The 15,072-nt window shown below is 40.6% G+C and overlaps 1 protein-coding gene across 4 annotated transcripts in view; it reads left to right on the forward strand.

Moving 5' to 3' along the window:
• Positions 1-15,072, forward strand: part of LOC141760896 (dachshund homolog 2-like) — a 99,441-nt gene that overhangs the window by 47,823 nt on the left and 36,546 nt on the right. For all 4 annotated transcript variants that reach the window (XM_074623996.1, XM_074623997.1, XM_074623998.1 and 1 more), the window contains exon 2: positions 8,148-8,263. In XM_074623996.1, the coding sequence (XP_074480097.1) occupies positions 8,148-8,263 (116 nt within the window). The remainder of the gene's footprint in view (positions 1-8,147; positions 8,264-15,072) is intronic.

Below are 15,072 nucleotides of genomic sequence, written 5' to 3' on the forward strand. Positions count from 1 at the left end.
TGACCGACCCTGACCGGCCATCAGAGCCAATGACGGAGTATTGATCAAGGCTCCGTCACCATGGAAACGGCCATTTGGGAGGACAGGCGAGGGTGCGTGTGTGTCAAAGTGGGAAGACTTACTTCAAGGTGGCTCATCAGATCATCGGCTGTGTGTGTGTGTGTGTGTGTGAAATGTCAGCTTCATGTTTTTGTTGTCGTTCTTGTCGGCCAATTAAAAGGTCATCAAATAAAACAAAAATATACATCAGCGGCAAACATTTTAGAAGCTGCTGTGTTGTCTCATTTCAATTAACATCAATAAATCATTATCTCTTTAATTACGAGACATTATTATAATAATTACTGCAAACAGACAAACAGCAGACGGTCTCTGCCTCCAGCTTCCTCTCCGCTCTGGAGTCTCCTGTTTTCAACCACTGAGTCTGAGGATGAAGGGAAATCTGCCGGGTTGATTTACGGCACAAAGCGGGTGCTGTCCATGCATTTATTTATTCTCTGGGCTTAGATGTCGTCTTTTTCAAATCATCGCTGTTGGGCGGAAACTTCTGTATGTCGAAAACCATTGCTTTTCAGAATAATTGAACACTGCTCTGTCAAAGTTGTCTTTATAGATGGTTGCATGTGTCATTATATTGTTCATATTTTTAACAAAATCAAGCTCAAATGGAGTCACGGGGTTTTTGACAAGTGAATGTCGAGATGCTTGTTTTGTAGGCTACATCATTAACTCAAATTTCCTTTTTTGAACCACTGAGTCTGAGGATGAAGGGAAATCTGCTGGGTTGATTTACGGCACAAAACGGGAAAAACGGTGCTGTCCATACCGTTATTTATTTTCTGAGCTTAGATGTTGTCTTTTTTAAATCTGCAATTTTTTTTATCTCCAAAACCGTTGCATTTCAGGAAATGAAAAAAGCCCTGTGTTTTTAGAATAATTGAATACTGCGACATCAAAGTTGTCTTTATATCTGGTCAGATACTTGCATGGGTGAACATATTGTTAATATTTTACAAAATCAAGTCAAATGGAGTTACACGGTTTGTGACCAGCGAATGTCGAGATACGTGTTTTGTCCGTTATTGATTCAAATTTTCCTTTTTTGAACCGATGTGTAAGATTTTGAAGGGAAATCTGCTGGGTTGATTTACGGCACAAAACGGGGAAAATTTTGCTTCCCGTACCTTTTATTTTTTTAGCTTTGATACCGTCTTTTTTAAATTGCTGCTGGAATTGTTGGGCGTAAATCTTGTACGTCCAAAACTGTTACTTTTCAAGAAATGAAAAAAACAACTTGTTTTTTTAAATAATTGAACACTGCGTCGTCAAAGTTGTTGTCTTTATATATGGTCACAGATGCTTGTATATCACATTATATTATTATCTTTAACAAAATCAAACTCAAATGGAGTTACGAATATTTGGACCAGCGAATGTCGAGATATGTGTTTTGTACGTCATTTACTCCAATTTTTCTTTTTTTTAATCATTGTGTCGGATTTTGAAGGGAAATGTGCTGGGTTGATTTACGGCACAAAACGGGAAAAAACGGGTGCAGTCGATACCGTTATTTATTTTTTTGGGTTTAGATGTCGTCTTTTTCAAATTGTCACTGTTGGGCGGAAACGTATGTATGTCCAAAACCGTTGCTTTTCAGGAAATGAAAAAAACAAAAAACAGTTTTTAGAATAATTGAACACTGCTCCGTCAAAGTTGTTGTTTTTATATACTGTATGGGCAGATACTTGCATCTGTCATTATAATGTTAATATGTTAACATCGTAGCTAAATGTGCAGGTACACTGCTTAGTTTTAATTGAGCAAAGAGGTCAGTCAACATCTTTTTGGTTCATTATGAAACTGTGGGAGACACTTCCTCAGACGAAATCACGTCGTCAAATGTCAAAAAAAATCTCTGAAAAACGTAAAAAAAAGTCCGAAAATTATTATTTTTTTTTTAAATGTCTGAAAAGGTCCAAAAGATGTTCAAAAAAAGTCAGAAAAAAGAGCAAATTTAACGAGAAGCTTTTCATGGATTTAAACAGCGAGAGACTTTGCCACGGTGTGTTTTTGTTCTGACGACAAAGGCTGTTCAAAGATTCAATATTATTGTTAATCAACTTTCAATTAAATCGTACTGCGATGATCATATCATGTTATTACAATGATGCATGATCTTTTTTTTTTTTTTAAAAGAAATATGTAACATTAGCAGCACTCTGGTCATCACCTTGGGTGCTTTTAATTACGCTAACATGTGTCCTCGCTTCCCTCACTCGCGTTTCTTGCTCGGCTCCTCCCAGCGAGGACGCGAGGAAGAGACGCAAGGAAACCCTCGGTTCCACAGCGTCAGTTTTAAACGTCGTCAGTTGCTTCATTTTGTGCATGTGCACGTAGTCACTGATATTAACCATGAAAGAGATGCTCTACAGATGATCGGTTAATAGACTTACTAGTCAGACAAACTTTGATTGAGAGACGTTTTATTCCTGTTTATCAGAAGAGAGTTGCTTTCTCTGCTTACTTCCTGTAGGATATTAAAAGACTTGCAGTGAACGACTGCTCGGCTCGCTGATAATGTAAAGCTGGGAGAGTTAAGGAGGCTGGGGGGGTCAAAGGTCACCGACTTACCTGTCGTGTAATGACTTCACATATGTGGTGAAGTGTTTGGGAGAAGAAAGGAGAGCCAGAGGCGGACAAGAGGATTTGTTTCTATTTAAGGGGTTTGAATGCAGTCAAGGTTAAGGGTTAACACACCAATGTAGGTCAGTGGACGGGCGCAGTGTGTGTGTGTGTGTGTGTGTGTGTGTGTGTGTGTTTGTAGCTTGTGCATCTATATGCAAGTGTGTAACAGTGTGTACATGCAGCATGTATGCGAGTGTATGATGTGTGTGTGTGTGTGTGTGTGTGTGTGTGTGTGTGTGTGACCTGCTCTTTGTTCCTGTGCTCGGTGCGGTAAGGAGAGTGGACCGTTGACGAGGATTAATGCCCAACATATGGCAACCCTACGGGACACACACACACACACACACACACACACACACACACACACACACACACACACACACACACTGCAGTCATTACTCTGAACAAAGAACTGTAAGGCTAATGAGAAGGCGATATCATGTGTCCTTTGCACACACACACACATGGCATGGATTCACGTGGATACACACACACACACACACACACACACACACCTTAATGTTGCTTACACATGGATGGATGCAGATGAACACACACACACACACCTGGTACTGTAACATGTATCCGTTGTGAGTGTGTGTGGGAGTTGAAAGGTAGCGGGGGGTTTGTTGATGGAAAGGCTTTAACGTTTGAATGCAAACACCTGTGTGTGTGTGTGTGTGTGTCTGTTGGTGTGTAAAAGAGAGAGAGAATAGTGTGTTTGTTGTACAGGTGTGTGTGTGTGTGTGTGTGATTGAAGGAGAAAGAGAAGGAGAGGTGAAGCAGAGTTCAGAGGAAAAGTGAAGGTTCATGTTTTCATTTCTTCATGCTCCTCTGCCTCTCTCTCTCTCTTTTCTCTCTCTCTCTCGTTCACTCAATGTGTGTGTGTGTGTGTCTTTCTCTCACGTACACGATCACACCCCAAAAACCTTGTCAAGACGTTTTCTCTCTCCCCATCTCTCCATCCCTCCCAGTGGGATCTGACCGATATACCCACATGTTCCTGAAGAGCCCAACATCCGCTCTATTATTATTCTATTCTATTCTATCTATCTAGTCCGGTGTTATTGTTATTGGATAGTGATTGACCCCTCCGTTAAGCCCCGCCCTCCTTAGTTACTGTTGCTATACATCAGACCGGCGTATACGGTTACTTTGCAAAAAGTCAAGGCCGCGCATAGACTTGCAGTTTGACGCATGTCATTCATCTTCAACCGGCTTTGACGTATGTTCTGATTGTGATTATGACATGTTCGTATGCATTCATCTCTTTGTTTACAAATATGTCACATGTCTAATAATTATTTTGCGATCTTGCCTGAACCCGAATGTTCAAGATACCTTTAATAAACGAAGGTTGATCGCTGCCATGTCCCTTCAGTCTCCCACCCGTCCAACACCGTGGCCGGATATTACTCATCCAGACATCTCATCCAAGTGTTCCCAGGGTCCTATGGTTTTGATGTAAACTAAGATTGTAAGAGATTGGTAAGGGCCAATTCAAACATCAGTTCCAATTGCAAACAGACGGGAGATGAACGTTTTGAATGCAATTCGAATGGTAAAAATCTGTTCAGCCACTGTGAAGATATCAACGAAGATCTTAGTTAGGCTATAAGCAGTACATGTAGGTGGGGGATTTCAACCTAGAGAAACATACATTGCTGAGAACATAAAACCCTTTTGAAGTTCTCATTAATGTGTCATATTACGAGGATATTAACCCGGGGAACAAAGATTCGCTCTTTGAGCCAGGTAGCCGGACATGCTGACATATGTTACAGTAGAAAAACAATGGATTTATTGTAAGAACTGGATACCGAACCCCGAGACGGCGCCTATTCATTCCAATGAGAATCGCTTTTCTCGGCTTGAGGAACGTTTTACAAATATAAAATCTCCACGGATCAAAAGTTCATAATCGACGTTGTTCTCGACGTTGTTCGAGATGTCCTGTCAACACTTTTACAAAATGCTTTTTGGGGTCATTTTTTTGCTGCAATATCGCAACTGTACACTGTAAAAAATTGGACGAATGCAGAGCGGCGGCGCCGTATCGAGATCTTCTTATACATCCGTGAGAAAAACACACAGTTTAATGTATTTATTACAGTTTTGCTGTCGTGTTTTTGCTTTTTGAAAACATCAGTATAGTGCAGTTATTTAATATGCTTGTGTCCCATTCTGTATGTTCCTTTTGGGTTTCTCTATTCTATTTTCATCCGGTGACACGGCACTGAAGTCTTGTACAGGTTTTAGTTATTTGGTCCTCTCTCTCTCTCTCTCACACTCTCTCTCTCACACACACTCTCTAGGTGTAAATGACTTTGGACGGCCATCTGTTACTTAGCCACCCTGCAGAGAGTTGGCCTGCATGCACACCTCCTGTGTGTGTGTGTGTGTGTGTGTGTGTGTGTGTGTGTGTGTGTGTGTGTGTGTGTGTTCCTTTATGTTCAGTCGTGTGCAGTTACTGTATTCTTGTGTTTATTTATGCCTGCGTGCACATGCATAATACAGTAGGTTCTGCATGTGTGTGTGTGTGTGACAGAAATAGAGAGAGGGGATGCTTGTGTTGTAGTTGTGTATTCAGACTCTCTTGCACATGTACGACATGTCTTCTTGTGCTTGTGTGTGAGTACGAGACGCTGTTTTACATCAGTGTTAGCATATTTAGCCCCGGTCAGCGCTAATGCCTCCTTCTCTTCTGTCCCTCTCGTTTCGTATTTAAACCGATCATTTGGCATCCCAAAATCTACCAATAAGTTATGTTGATTGTTTGTGTTTTTCAGTTTCCTGCCTGAGGCTTTTTCACAGTAAAAGCCTTCCAAAAAACTCTTGTTGTTAGCAGGATTTTTTTTTTTTTTTGAAATACTGAGTTCAGGAGGAGAAGTTTCCCCAACAACCAGACACCAAAAAGAAAGTCTCAAAAATTATTAATTTTTTTTAAAATATTTTATTTATTGAATTAGCTCTTACCCAATAATAATATTGATCATAATATATTATTTATTCCTCAATAATCCCCTATAATTAGTTGATTATTTTCAATTGTTTGTGAATTGTACAGACCCGTAAAATAAAGTGTAACCGTTCAATTCGGAAAAGCCCAAGATGACGTCCTCAAATGGCTTATTTTGTCCACAACTCAAAGATATTCAGTTTACTGTCACAGAGGAGGAAAGAAACCAGAAAATATTCACATTTAAGAAGCTGGAATCAGAGAATTTAGACTTTTATTTTCTTAAAAGAATTACCCAAACGGATTAATCGATTATCAAAATAGTTACAATATTAATAATAATAATAATAATAAATAAATTAATTAATAAATAATAATAATAAATGAATAATATTAGAATACACTATATATACACCCGACTACTACAACTAACATAAAAAATTAAAAAATGTGTTAAAAATGTTTTGTTTTTGAATAAGATTAAATGCAAGTTCAACATGTGAGAGGTTGTTAGAGGGCTTTTATTTTGAAGCAGCTGGATGCAGAATACAAAATAAGAGTTGAAGTTATTATTAAAAGCATTTGAATATTCATGTATCTGGTGTTGAATTAACATCAAAGTTCTTTATATCACAGATTTATCACGGATCAAATATTAGTTTCCGTATCTTGCATCAGGATTCTTCCTCTGCTGTCGGAGCGGAACGAGCTGATAAAGATCGAGCTCTTAAAGATGGGGATATTTTCGGATGTGGTAACTCCTGCTGGTTGTGGGACTCCGAGGTGTGAAAATGTCCTCCGAGAAGAGATCACTTCATTTTCCTCCCCGGAGACACCTCCCGACTGTACCAAACGACCAATCGGATTTCACTCCGCCGTTTGTTGAACTGTCCCTGAAAGCAGCCAATCGGGTGTCACGTGGCCGTCCTCCGGTATGGCGGCCGCTGCGTGTTGTCAGGCTGTGATTTGATTACGTCTGAGCGACCTGCTGGAACATCCAGCTGTCAGCCTCCACCGCTGAAGTGATGCTCCACCAACAGGACGCCACACATTGTTCATTTATCTACGGTTTTATCATCAAAACACATTTTATTGATAATATAAATAAAAATCAGCTGTTTCATGATTAATAGTAGTAAATTGAACTATTATAATATAGTTGTAAAGATAAGATGAGCCTTAATTGATGCTAAATATATGATGATATGTACAAATAAATAGAGAAAATAAAAAATAGAATAAATAGAAATAGAAAATTTAAATAAAAAAATTAAATTTCTTTTAAAAAAATTAGAAAATTAAAAATAGAATAAATAGAAATAGAAAAATTGAAATTAAAATTTTTTAAAAAATTAAAAACCTAAAAAAAGATTTGAAAATTAAAAAATGGAATAAATAGAAATAGAAAAATATTTAAAAATAAAAACAATTAGAAAATAAAAGAATAGAACTAGAAAAATTAGAAAATTTAAAAATAGAATAAATAGAAATAGAAAAATAAAAAAATAAGAACTTTTAAAAGTAAAAGAAATTAAACTAGAAAAACTAGAAAAAAAAATAAAAAAATTAAAACGATATAATTTTTTTTTAAATTAGAAAATTTAAAAATTTAAAAATAGAATAATAATACGCGGTATATACAACTATAATAGAAGTAATATTAGTATATTTAGAAGTAAAAATATTAAGTATACAAGAAAGTTAGGAGGTAAAGTGACAGTGGTGATTAATAGCGGCGAGGGAGGAAGTCTAGTATGTAAACAGCATCTATATACAGTATAATGACATTAATGATACTTAGTGTTGTATGTATTAACAAAGACATATAATATAGTATAAGACAATATAACATATAAAACACAAAAATGTATGAAATAGTACACTATCATTTGGAATATAAGATATAACATAAGACGCAATGTAATAATAACGATATAGTATAGGGGTGTCACGGTATTGATGATAACCGTGATATTTAAAATATTAAATATTGATATTAATAATACACATGTGAAAATATTGTGTAATCCAGCGGTTCTTAAATCATGCTTTTGTACACCTCCCTACACTTGTTTGAGTGTAATGAGTATTTTGAGTGTAATTAATTTGCCAAAAAAAGAGACAAATGTACGAGCTAACGATGCATTTTGACTGAGCATAATTGATTTTTTAAAATGTTTCTATAGATATTTGCAATAATATCGTTATTGTATCGTAAAGCAGTATAACATAAAATGATGATTATTATGAAGTTTCATCTTTTATAAAGTCAAAATAGGATCAAATATTCATTGTTTATTCATAGTGATCACGCCTGTCCGGGTCAAATTGATCACAATAAGCGGATGATTATTATAACCATGTTTTGTGGGCCATGTGTGTAATATATAGATAGATACAAACCCCCCACTGCAGCCAAATGATGCCTCCGTCTCTCTGTACTCAACGCTGTGAGTCTAATTCTGTGTCATAGTAATTAATCTCTGTGTCTCTCCCCCTCCAGCTCTCGTCCGGGCCGTCCTCCGAAGCGTTGTTCTGGTGCAGGGATCCAGGAAAGCCCCAGGCTGCTGCACCCGGGCCTCCCCGGCCTGCTGTCCCCCAACCTGCTGTCACACACCGGTAAGACTCACAGAGAGAGAGAGAGAGTGTGATGGATGGATGATATCTCTTTTCTTCCTCGTCGTATTCCTTCAACTCCTCCTTTCCGTTCATAACAGTTCTCTCCATGGATTTATTTATTCTCTCGTTTATTTAACGAGGGCATTACATGTATCAATATGGGTTTTTAAATGACTTATTAAAGGGACAGTTCACCCCAAAATCAAAAACACCTACACTGCAGACCGTAACACGGGGCAGCCTGCAAAAACCGCGAAATCGAGAATAGTACCTGGTATGAAAAGCGAGGCGGGTTGATGTGTTAGCATTGACATAACAGGCTAAGTGTGTTTGTTGTACTTGTGACCGTGTATATGACCGCTGGATCCATGTGAAACCCATTCAATCATCATGTCTGTGTTGTTATTTAAAGGGACTGTTTGTAAGAATCAGAAATGTTTGTTAACAGCGACACCTGTGGCCGTTAAGTCAACGAAAGTCAGCGTCCTGTTGCTGGCGCTTGTGCTCGCTCTAAATATACCTGAAGGAGCATCGCTCAAAACAGTGAGGCGACACACGTCAGCTAAAAGCACAATATCACTCTATATTTCAGCTGCTTGGCAGTAATGTTAGCTGACCAGACGAAGGTCTCTCCATGAATCAATGCTGATCCTAGTGTTGGCTTTTCGGGGCTCCGCAGCGAGTAACGTTATCGTCTCCGCCCGCAGCCGGAGTTATCAGGGAGACACCGGCACCCGGTCGGTAACGAGACGACAACGTTTCTCTCTGCAGAGCTCCGTCACTTCACAAGACACAGTAAACCTCTGTTGATCTGGAGGAGCTGCAGCAGTTATTTCTGCACAAACGTCCACTGTACATTCACTAGATATTCTCAGAGCTAAACTAACTCTTCTGCAGTGTGGAGTGAGCAGCATGCACGTCTAGTAGAGGTGGAGCGAGCTGAGCGAGAAAGCGCGCGCTGTCTGAGTGAAGGCGAGCAGGCAGAGGAGAGACTTCAGCCACACGTGAGCGCGCATGTGTCCCGACCCGGTACATTTATACGCTTAAAAAGTTACAAACAGTCCCTTTAATATGTGTATTTGGAGACCTGGATACTGGACTCTCAAGACGTACATTCACGGCGCTGAGTCTGAGTCTGAGAGCGCTTGTGAGAGGTGGTCTCAGACCGTTTCCAAGCCAACCCCGGTGCGGTTTGATTGCAGTGAGAACATAGTCCGACCCACTTTCAGGAAGTGAACCAAACCTTAGGGTACCTGTTCCGGCATTCGTTGAGATGGACACAGATACATGACAGGTTAACATGAGTGGCAAAGGACGGACCTGGACTTCTACTACAGTACTTGTTATAATGGAGGTCTATGGGAAAGATGCAGTACCACAGTTGGCCACTAGGTGAACTGTTTCATCCGTTCTTCTCCTCTCTACCTCTTCATTCATGTTGCCCTTCATCTTAATCCCTTTTTTCTCACCTCCATCTCTTTCTGCATCCCTCTTTTTCCTTCTGCTGCACCTTTTCCAGTTTCACGTCTTCCTCTCATCCCTCTTTCCCTCCACCACCTCTTCATTCCTCCCTTACCTCGCTCTCCTATCCATCTGTCTTCTTCGCCTCCACCTCATCCCATCCTCCTCCTCTCCTCCTTTACATCCTCTTCTTTTCCATCCCTCCACACCTTTTTTTCTCTTTGATTCATAAGTGATAGAAACAGAAGAGAAAAAAAAGGGGGATTTTTTTCTCTGAAAGTGTAAATGGACAGAAAGAAAAAAGCTGTGTGAGAGAGAGAGAGAGAGAGAGAGAGAGAGAGAGAGAGGGGGAAAATGGAGAGAAGAAAAGGAGGGATGTCGCCAGAGGAGATGATGAAACCTAAAAACGAGTGCCAAAGAGAAAAAGGGAGCAAAAAGATGGCGGGAAAAGACAGATTGTTCAGGAGTTGAGAGGAAGGATGGAAGGAAAGATGAAAGAGAGATAGATAGAGAGAGAGAGAGAGTGAATGAATGAAGGGAAAGAAAAACAGATATATATGGAAGAAGAAGAAGAAGAAGAGAAAAAGACCTGCAGAGAAAGAGAAAGAGCGGGTGAACGAGTGCAGGCTGCATGGTGGTGTGATGAATGACACGTCTCTGGGGTCCCACTCCTCCATCTGTCCATCCCTCCCTCCGTCCCTTTCCTACCTCCTTTCTTCCCTCCTTCCTTCTCAACTCATCTCCTTCCTGATCTTGTCTTCTTTCCTCTCTATCCTCCTTTCTTCCTTCCCTCATTCTCTGCTTTTTTTACCTACCTCCTTTCTCTTATTTCTCTCCTCCCTCCCTCTTTTTTCCGTCTTCTTCCTCGACTCATCTCTCTCTCTCTCCTTTTCTGTGCTCTGCCAATTCTTCCTTCCTTCCTTCTGTCATTGTCTCCTTTATTTCCTTCCTTCCCTCCTTCTGTTTCTTTTTCCTCTCTTTCTCCTTTCCTTCCCTCTTTTCTTCCCTCGACTCATCTTCCTCCCCCTTTTCTATCATTCCTTCTTCAATTCTTCCTTTTTTTATCTCCCTTGCCTCCTTTCTTGTCTCCTTTCATCCTCCATCTTACTTCCTATCTTTCATTCTCACCCTCTTTTTCTGTTTCTTTCCTTCCTTCCCTGCCGTTCATTTGTAACATCTCACCTTTCAAACTCTCTCTTCTTCTCCTTCTCTTCCCTTTTTCCCTCCTTTTCACTTTTTTTTCTGGTTCGATCTGCCCTCCTTTATTCCTTACCTCCCTCCACCGATTCCTTCCATCCATTTTCTCTCCTTCCTCCTCTCTTTTTCCCTCTTTTCCTCTCTTTCTTTTCTAACTTCACACCTGCCATCTTGTCCTCTCTTCTCTTCCCTCCTTTTCTTCTTCCTCATTGCCTCCTTCCATCCTTCCTTACCCTCATTTCTACCTTTCCTCTCTCCGTCCTCCTCCTGTTTTTGCCTCCTCATCATCCTTCCATTCATAACCTCTCTCTCCCTCTTCCAACTTTCTCTTCTTCATCCCTCCCTTCCTCTCACTTTTCATCTCTCTTCCATCTCCCACATTTCTAGTAAGTCATTTTTCTCTCTCACTCCCTACTTCATCGTTCCTTCCCTCCATCCTTTCGTCCTTCCATCTTTCCTTCCATCCTTCCCTCTGTCCTTCCCTCTTTCCCTTCGTCCTTCCCTCCCTCCATCTTTCCATCCCTTCTCCCTCCTTCCTTCCCTCCATCCCTCCATTTTTCTCTCTCCCTTCCGTACTTCATCTTTCCTTCCCGCCATCCTTCTGTCCTTCCCTCCTTCCATCCCTCCATCCCTCCATTTTTCTCTCCCTCCCTACTTCATCCTTCCATCCCTCCATCCTGCCCTCTTTCCATCCCTCCATCTTTCTCGCCTTCCTTTCTTCCTTTCTTCCCTCCTCCCTCCCTCCCACGATCCTTTCCTCCATATCTCAGTCTTTCCATCTTTCCCTCCCTCCTTCCTTCCCTTCATTCTTCCATCCGTCCCTCCTTCCCTCTGTTCTTCCCTCTGTCCTTCCATCCTTCCCTCTTTACGTCCCTCCATCTTTCTCTCCTTACTTTCTTCCTTCCTTCCCTTCATCCTTCCCTCTGTCCCCTTGACAGTGACTGTTGCCTTCCTTCTCTCTCTCTCTCTCCAGGATAAATAAAACATGGTTGTGTTTAGTGACATATGGACACAGCTCACTGTGGCATACTAATGACACACACACACACACACACACACACACACACACACACACACACACACACACACATTACTGACTGCACACACACGTCAGGTATGTGTGTGTGTGTGTGTGTTTGTTGAACATTAGTGGAACCCAGAGAAAACATTTGCTCACTTATGATCGCTCATTAGACACACACACACACACACACACACACATGCAGTTCATATATACAACACACACACACACACACACACACACTTGGCAGTCGTCGGATGTCGCATTCCGCCTCTGTCACACACACACACACCCGCACACACGCAGAGTTGGTCGTCTTAGCGGCCCTGCGTCCATGGAGATGCCACGTTGCCGGGGGAGACGGGCTGTTGTTTACGACCTCGCGGGCGCCACGGCGATGGGGGGCATCAGCCAATCACAGATGGACATTTATCACACTGTTAGAAAACACACAGAGTGGGAGAGTTTGGAGAAAATGGTGAGAAGAGAGCAGAGGATGAGGAGGAGAAGAAGAAGACAGGAAGTTGTTGAGATGGAAGGAAGAGGAACTAAAGGTAAAGATTAGGGCCGTCAATCGATTAAAATAGTTAATCGCACATTTTTTATCTGTTCAAAATGAACCTTTAAAGGGAGATTAGTCAAGTATTTAATACTCTTATCAACATGATTATCATAAAGTGGGCATGTCTGTAAAGGGGAGACTCGTGGGTACCCAGAGAACCCATTTACATTCACAGATCTGGAGGTCAGAGGTCAAGGGACCCCTTTGAAAAAGGCAATGACAGTTTTTCCTCGTCAAAATTTAGCATCAGTTTACGACCTAAACATCACAATTTGTGTTAATGCGTTAAAGAAATGAGTGGCGTTAAAATGAATTTGTATTAACGCGTTATTATTGTGTTAACTTTGACAGACCATCTAATTAATGCACTCAAATTATTATTCTAAGGCAATAAATGACATAATTTCAGGATGCACATTACTAATTCATGCTTGTGATTTATCACAACGTACCCCTTGATAGACTTTTATCATCAGACGTTTATTTTGGTAAACCAAAAACACGGCTGCATGGTGCGCTGCTCGGCTGCCAACGGCGTTCTGGGCCGGCTCCGTTCAAGTCCTAAAAATCATTTTAATTTCGTATCATATCCAAAATTGTGGCATTAAAATGAATTTGCGTTAAAGCTGAAGTAGGCGAGATTGGAGCAAATATAATTTAAAAAAAAGTTATTTTTATAAAACGGTCGCTACATCCTGACAGTAGTACATGAAACAGGTAACCTGTGTCCTCCGGTGCTCCTGACGGCATCTGCAAGATTTCACAGACTGGAGGAAAACGAGCAGTCAGAGCTAATCTGATGTCTGCTGTCTATGAGAGCCGGCTGTCAATCACTCGCAAACTCCGACCAAATGGTTAAACTAGGCAGCGCTGATCAAATATGAATCAATATTCTGTTACGTTAATGCCTATTTCTCTCTTCACATGTTCTCAGAATCATCTTGTAGTGAACGGTTTAGCTGTAAAATGAGAACCATTGTGAAATCTGGTGAAGGAACGCCAAGTACCGGTCACATGACCGGAGCACAGCCAATAGGAACACTCTCTCTGAAATGACCTGTGATTGGTCAGCGTCTCCCGTCACGGGCTAGATGTTCTAAAGCCTGAAAACAGAGCCATGAGGAGGAGCAGAAGTCTAGTTATCTCTCAGAACACTTGAATTACAAAATGCTGAAAGGTTATTATGGACTTTTTGCCCAATGATGCCAAAAACATTCTGCCTACTGCAGCTTTAAACACGTTATTATCGCGTTAAGCTTGACAGCCCTAGTAGAGATAGAAGAGAAAGAAGAAGGGAGGAAGAAGGAAGTAGATGGGAGGAAATGAGACAAGAAGAAGGAAGAACTTTTGGAGGAAGGAGAAGAGGAAACTGTTTGAGGAAGGAAACTGCAAAAAGATAAAAGATGGAGGTAGAGAAAGAAAGAAGTGAGACGGTCGGTGTGGGGAGAAAAAGGAAAAGAGAAGAAGGAAAAAGGCAAAAAAAGTGGATTAAACGGAGAAAGACGAGAGAGCGAGGGAGGAGGGATAAACGACAACAAGAGAGTGATATCAGTTTAATTGGCCTCATCTTCCTTAACAAAGACGCTGTGATGATAAGCGTGGGAGTGTGTGTGTGTGTGTGGTAACCTATGCAGGGTGCTGCGGCACTCATTTGACTTGTTAATTCACTTCAAAAACAGCTCAATGGTTCGCCTTGTCTTCACACACACACACACACACACACACACACATATATACACACACTTCACACACTCACATACTGAGGCACATAAACACATCTACAAACACTTCATACACACACACAAAGACGTTTTGTTTTTGAATACACACACTTCTTACAAAACACAAACACACACATACAGTACATAAACAGACATTTTTTGCACACATCTGGCGCATGAGCACACACACACTTGAAAACACACACACACACACACACACACACACACACACACACACAAGTAGTGTGTGTAGGTTACAGATGAAGTGCTTTCAATCTTGTCGTGAAAAGAATACACTCATCTGAGGACTCTTATGTGCACCTGCAGAGAGAGAGAGAGAGAGAGAGGGAGGTAGATGGAGGGAGGGATGAGGAGGAGAGGAGGGAGGGCTGAAGAGGACTAAAGTGACATTAAGTCCTTTTCATCTCTTCGTCTTTTTTCCTTCCAGCTCCTGCTTCACATTTTCATGCTTTTTTTTGCTTTACGAAGACTAAACACACACACCGTGTGAGTGGCTGCTAGCGCCCCCCATTGGTTCACTTTGTTACTGAGGAAACCACTAAATCGGGTACTAAAAGCATGTTTTAACACAGGAAATGATAACTTTATACTAACCATCATTTATAAAAGGTAAATTGATAGTTAATTAAACTGAGTTAATCGTTATTTTACTCTTAACAAACAAGGAAATGATAATTAATATTTAGTAATGCTATAATTTGTTATTTAACCATTAGTTTTTGTAATATGAAATAATTCGTTTATAAATGATATATTATATATGTATAGCTGATAGGACTAAATAACAATTACATTCTGGTCAGTTTATTGTGGCACACATTTTAAC

The sequence above is a fragment of the Sebastes fasciatus genome, chromosome 22 (assembly GCF_043250625.1).
Source record: "Sebastes fasciatus isolate fSebFas1 chromosome 22, fSebFas1.pri, whole genome shotgun sequence".
NCBI classification, from domain to species: domain Eukaryota; kingdom Metazoa; phylum Chordata; class Actinopteri; order Perciformes; family Sebastidae; genus Sebastes; species Sebastes fasciatus.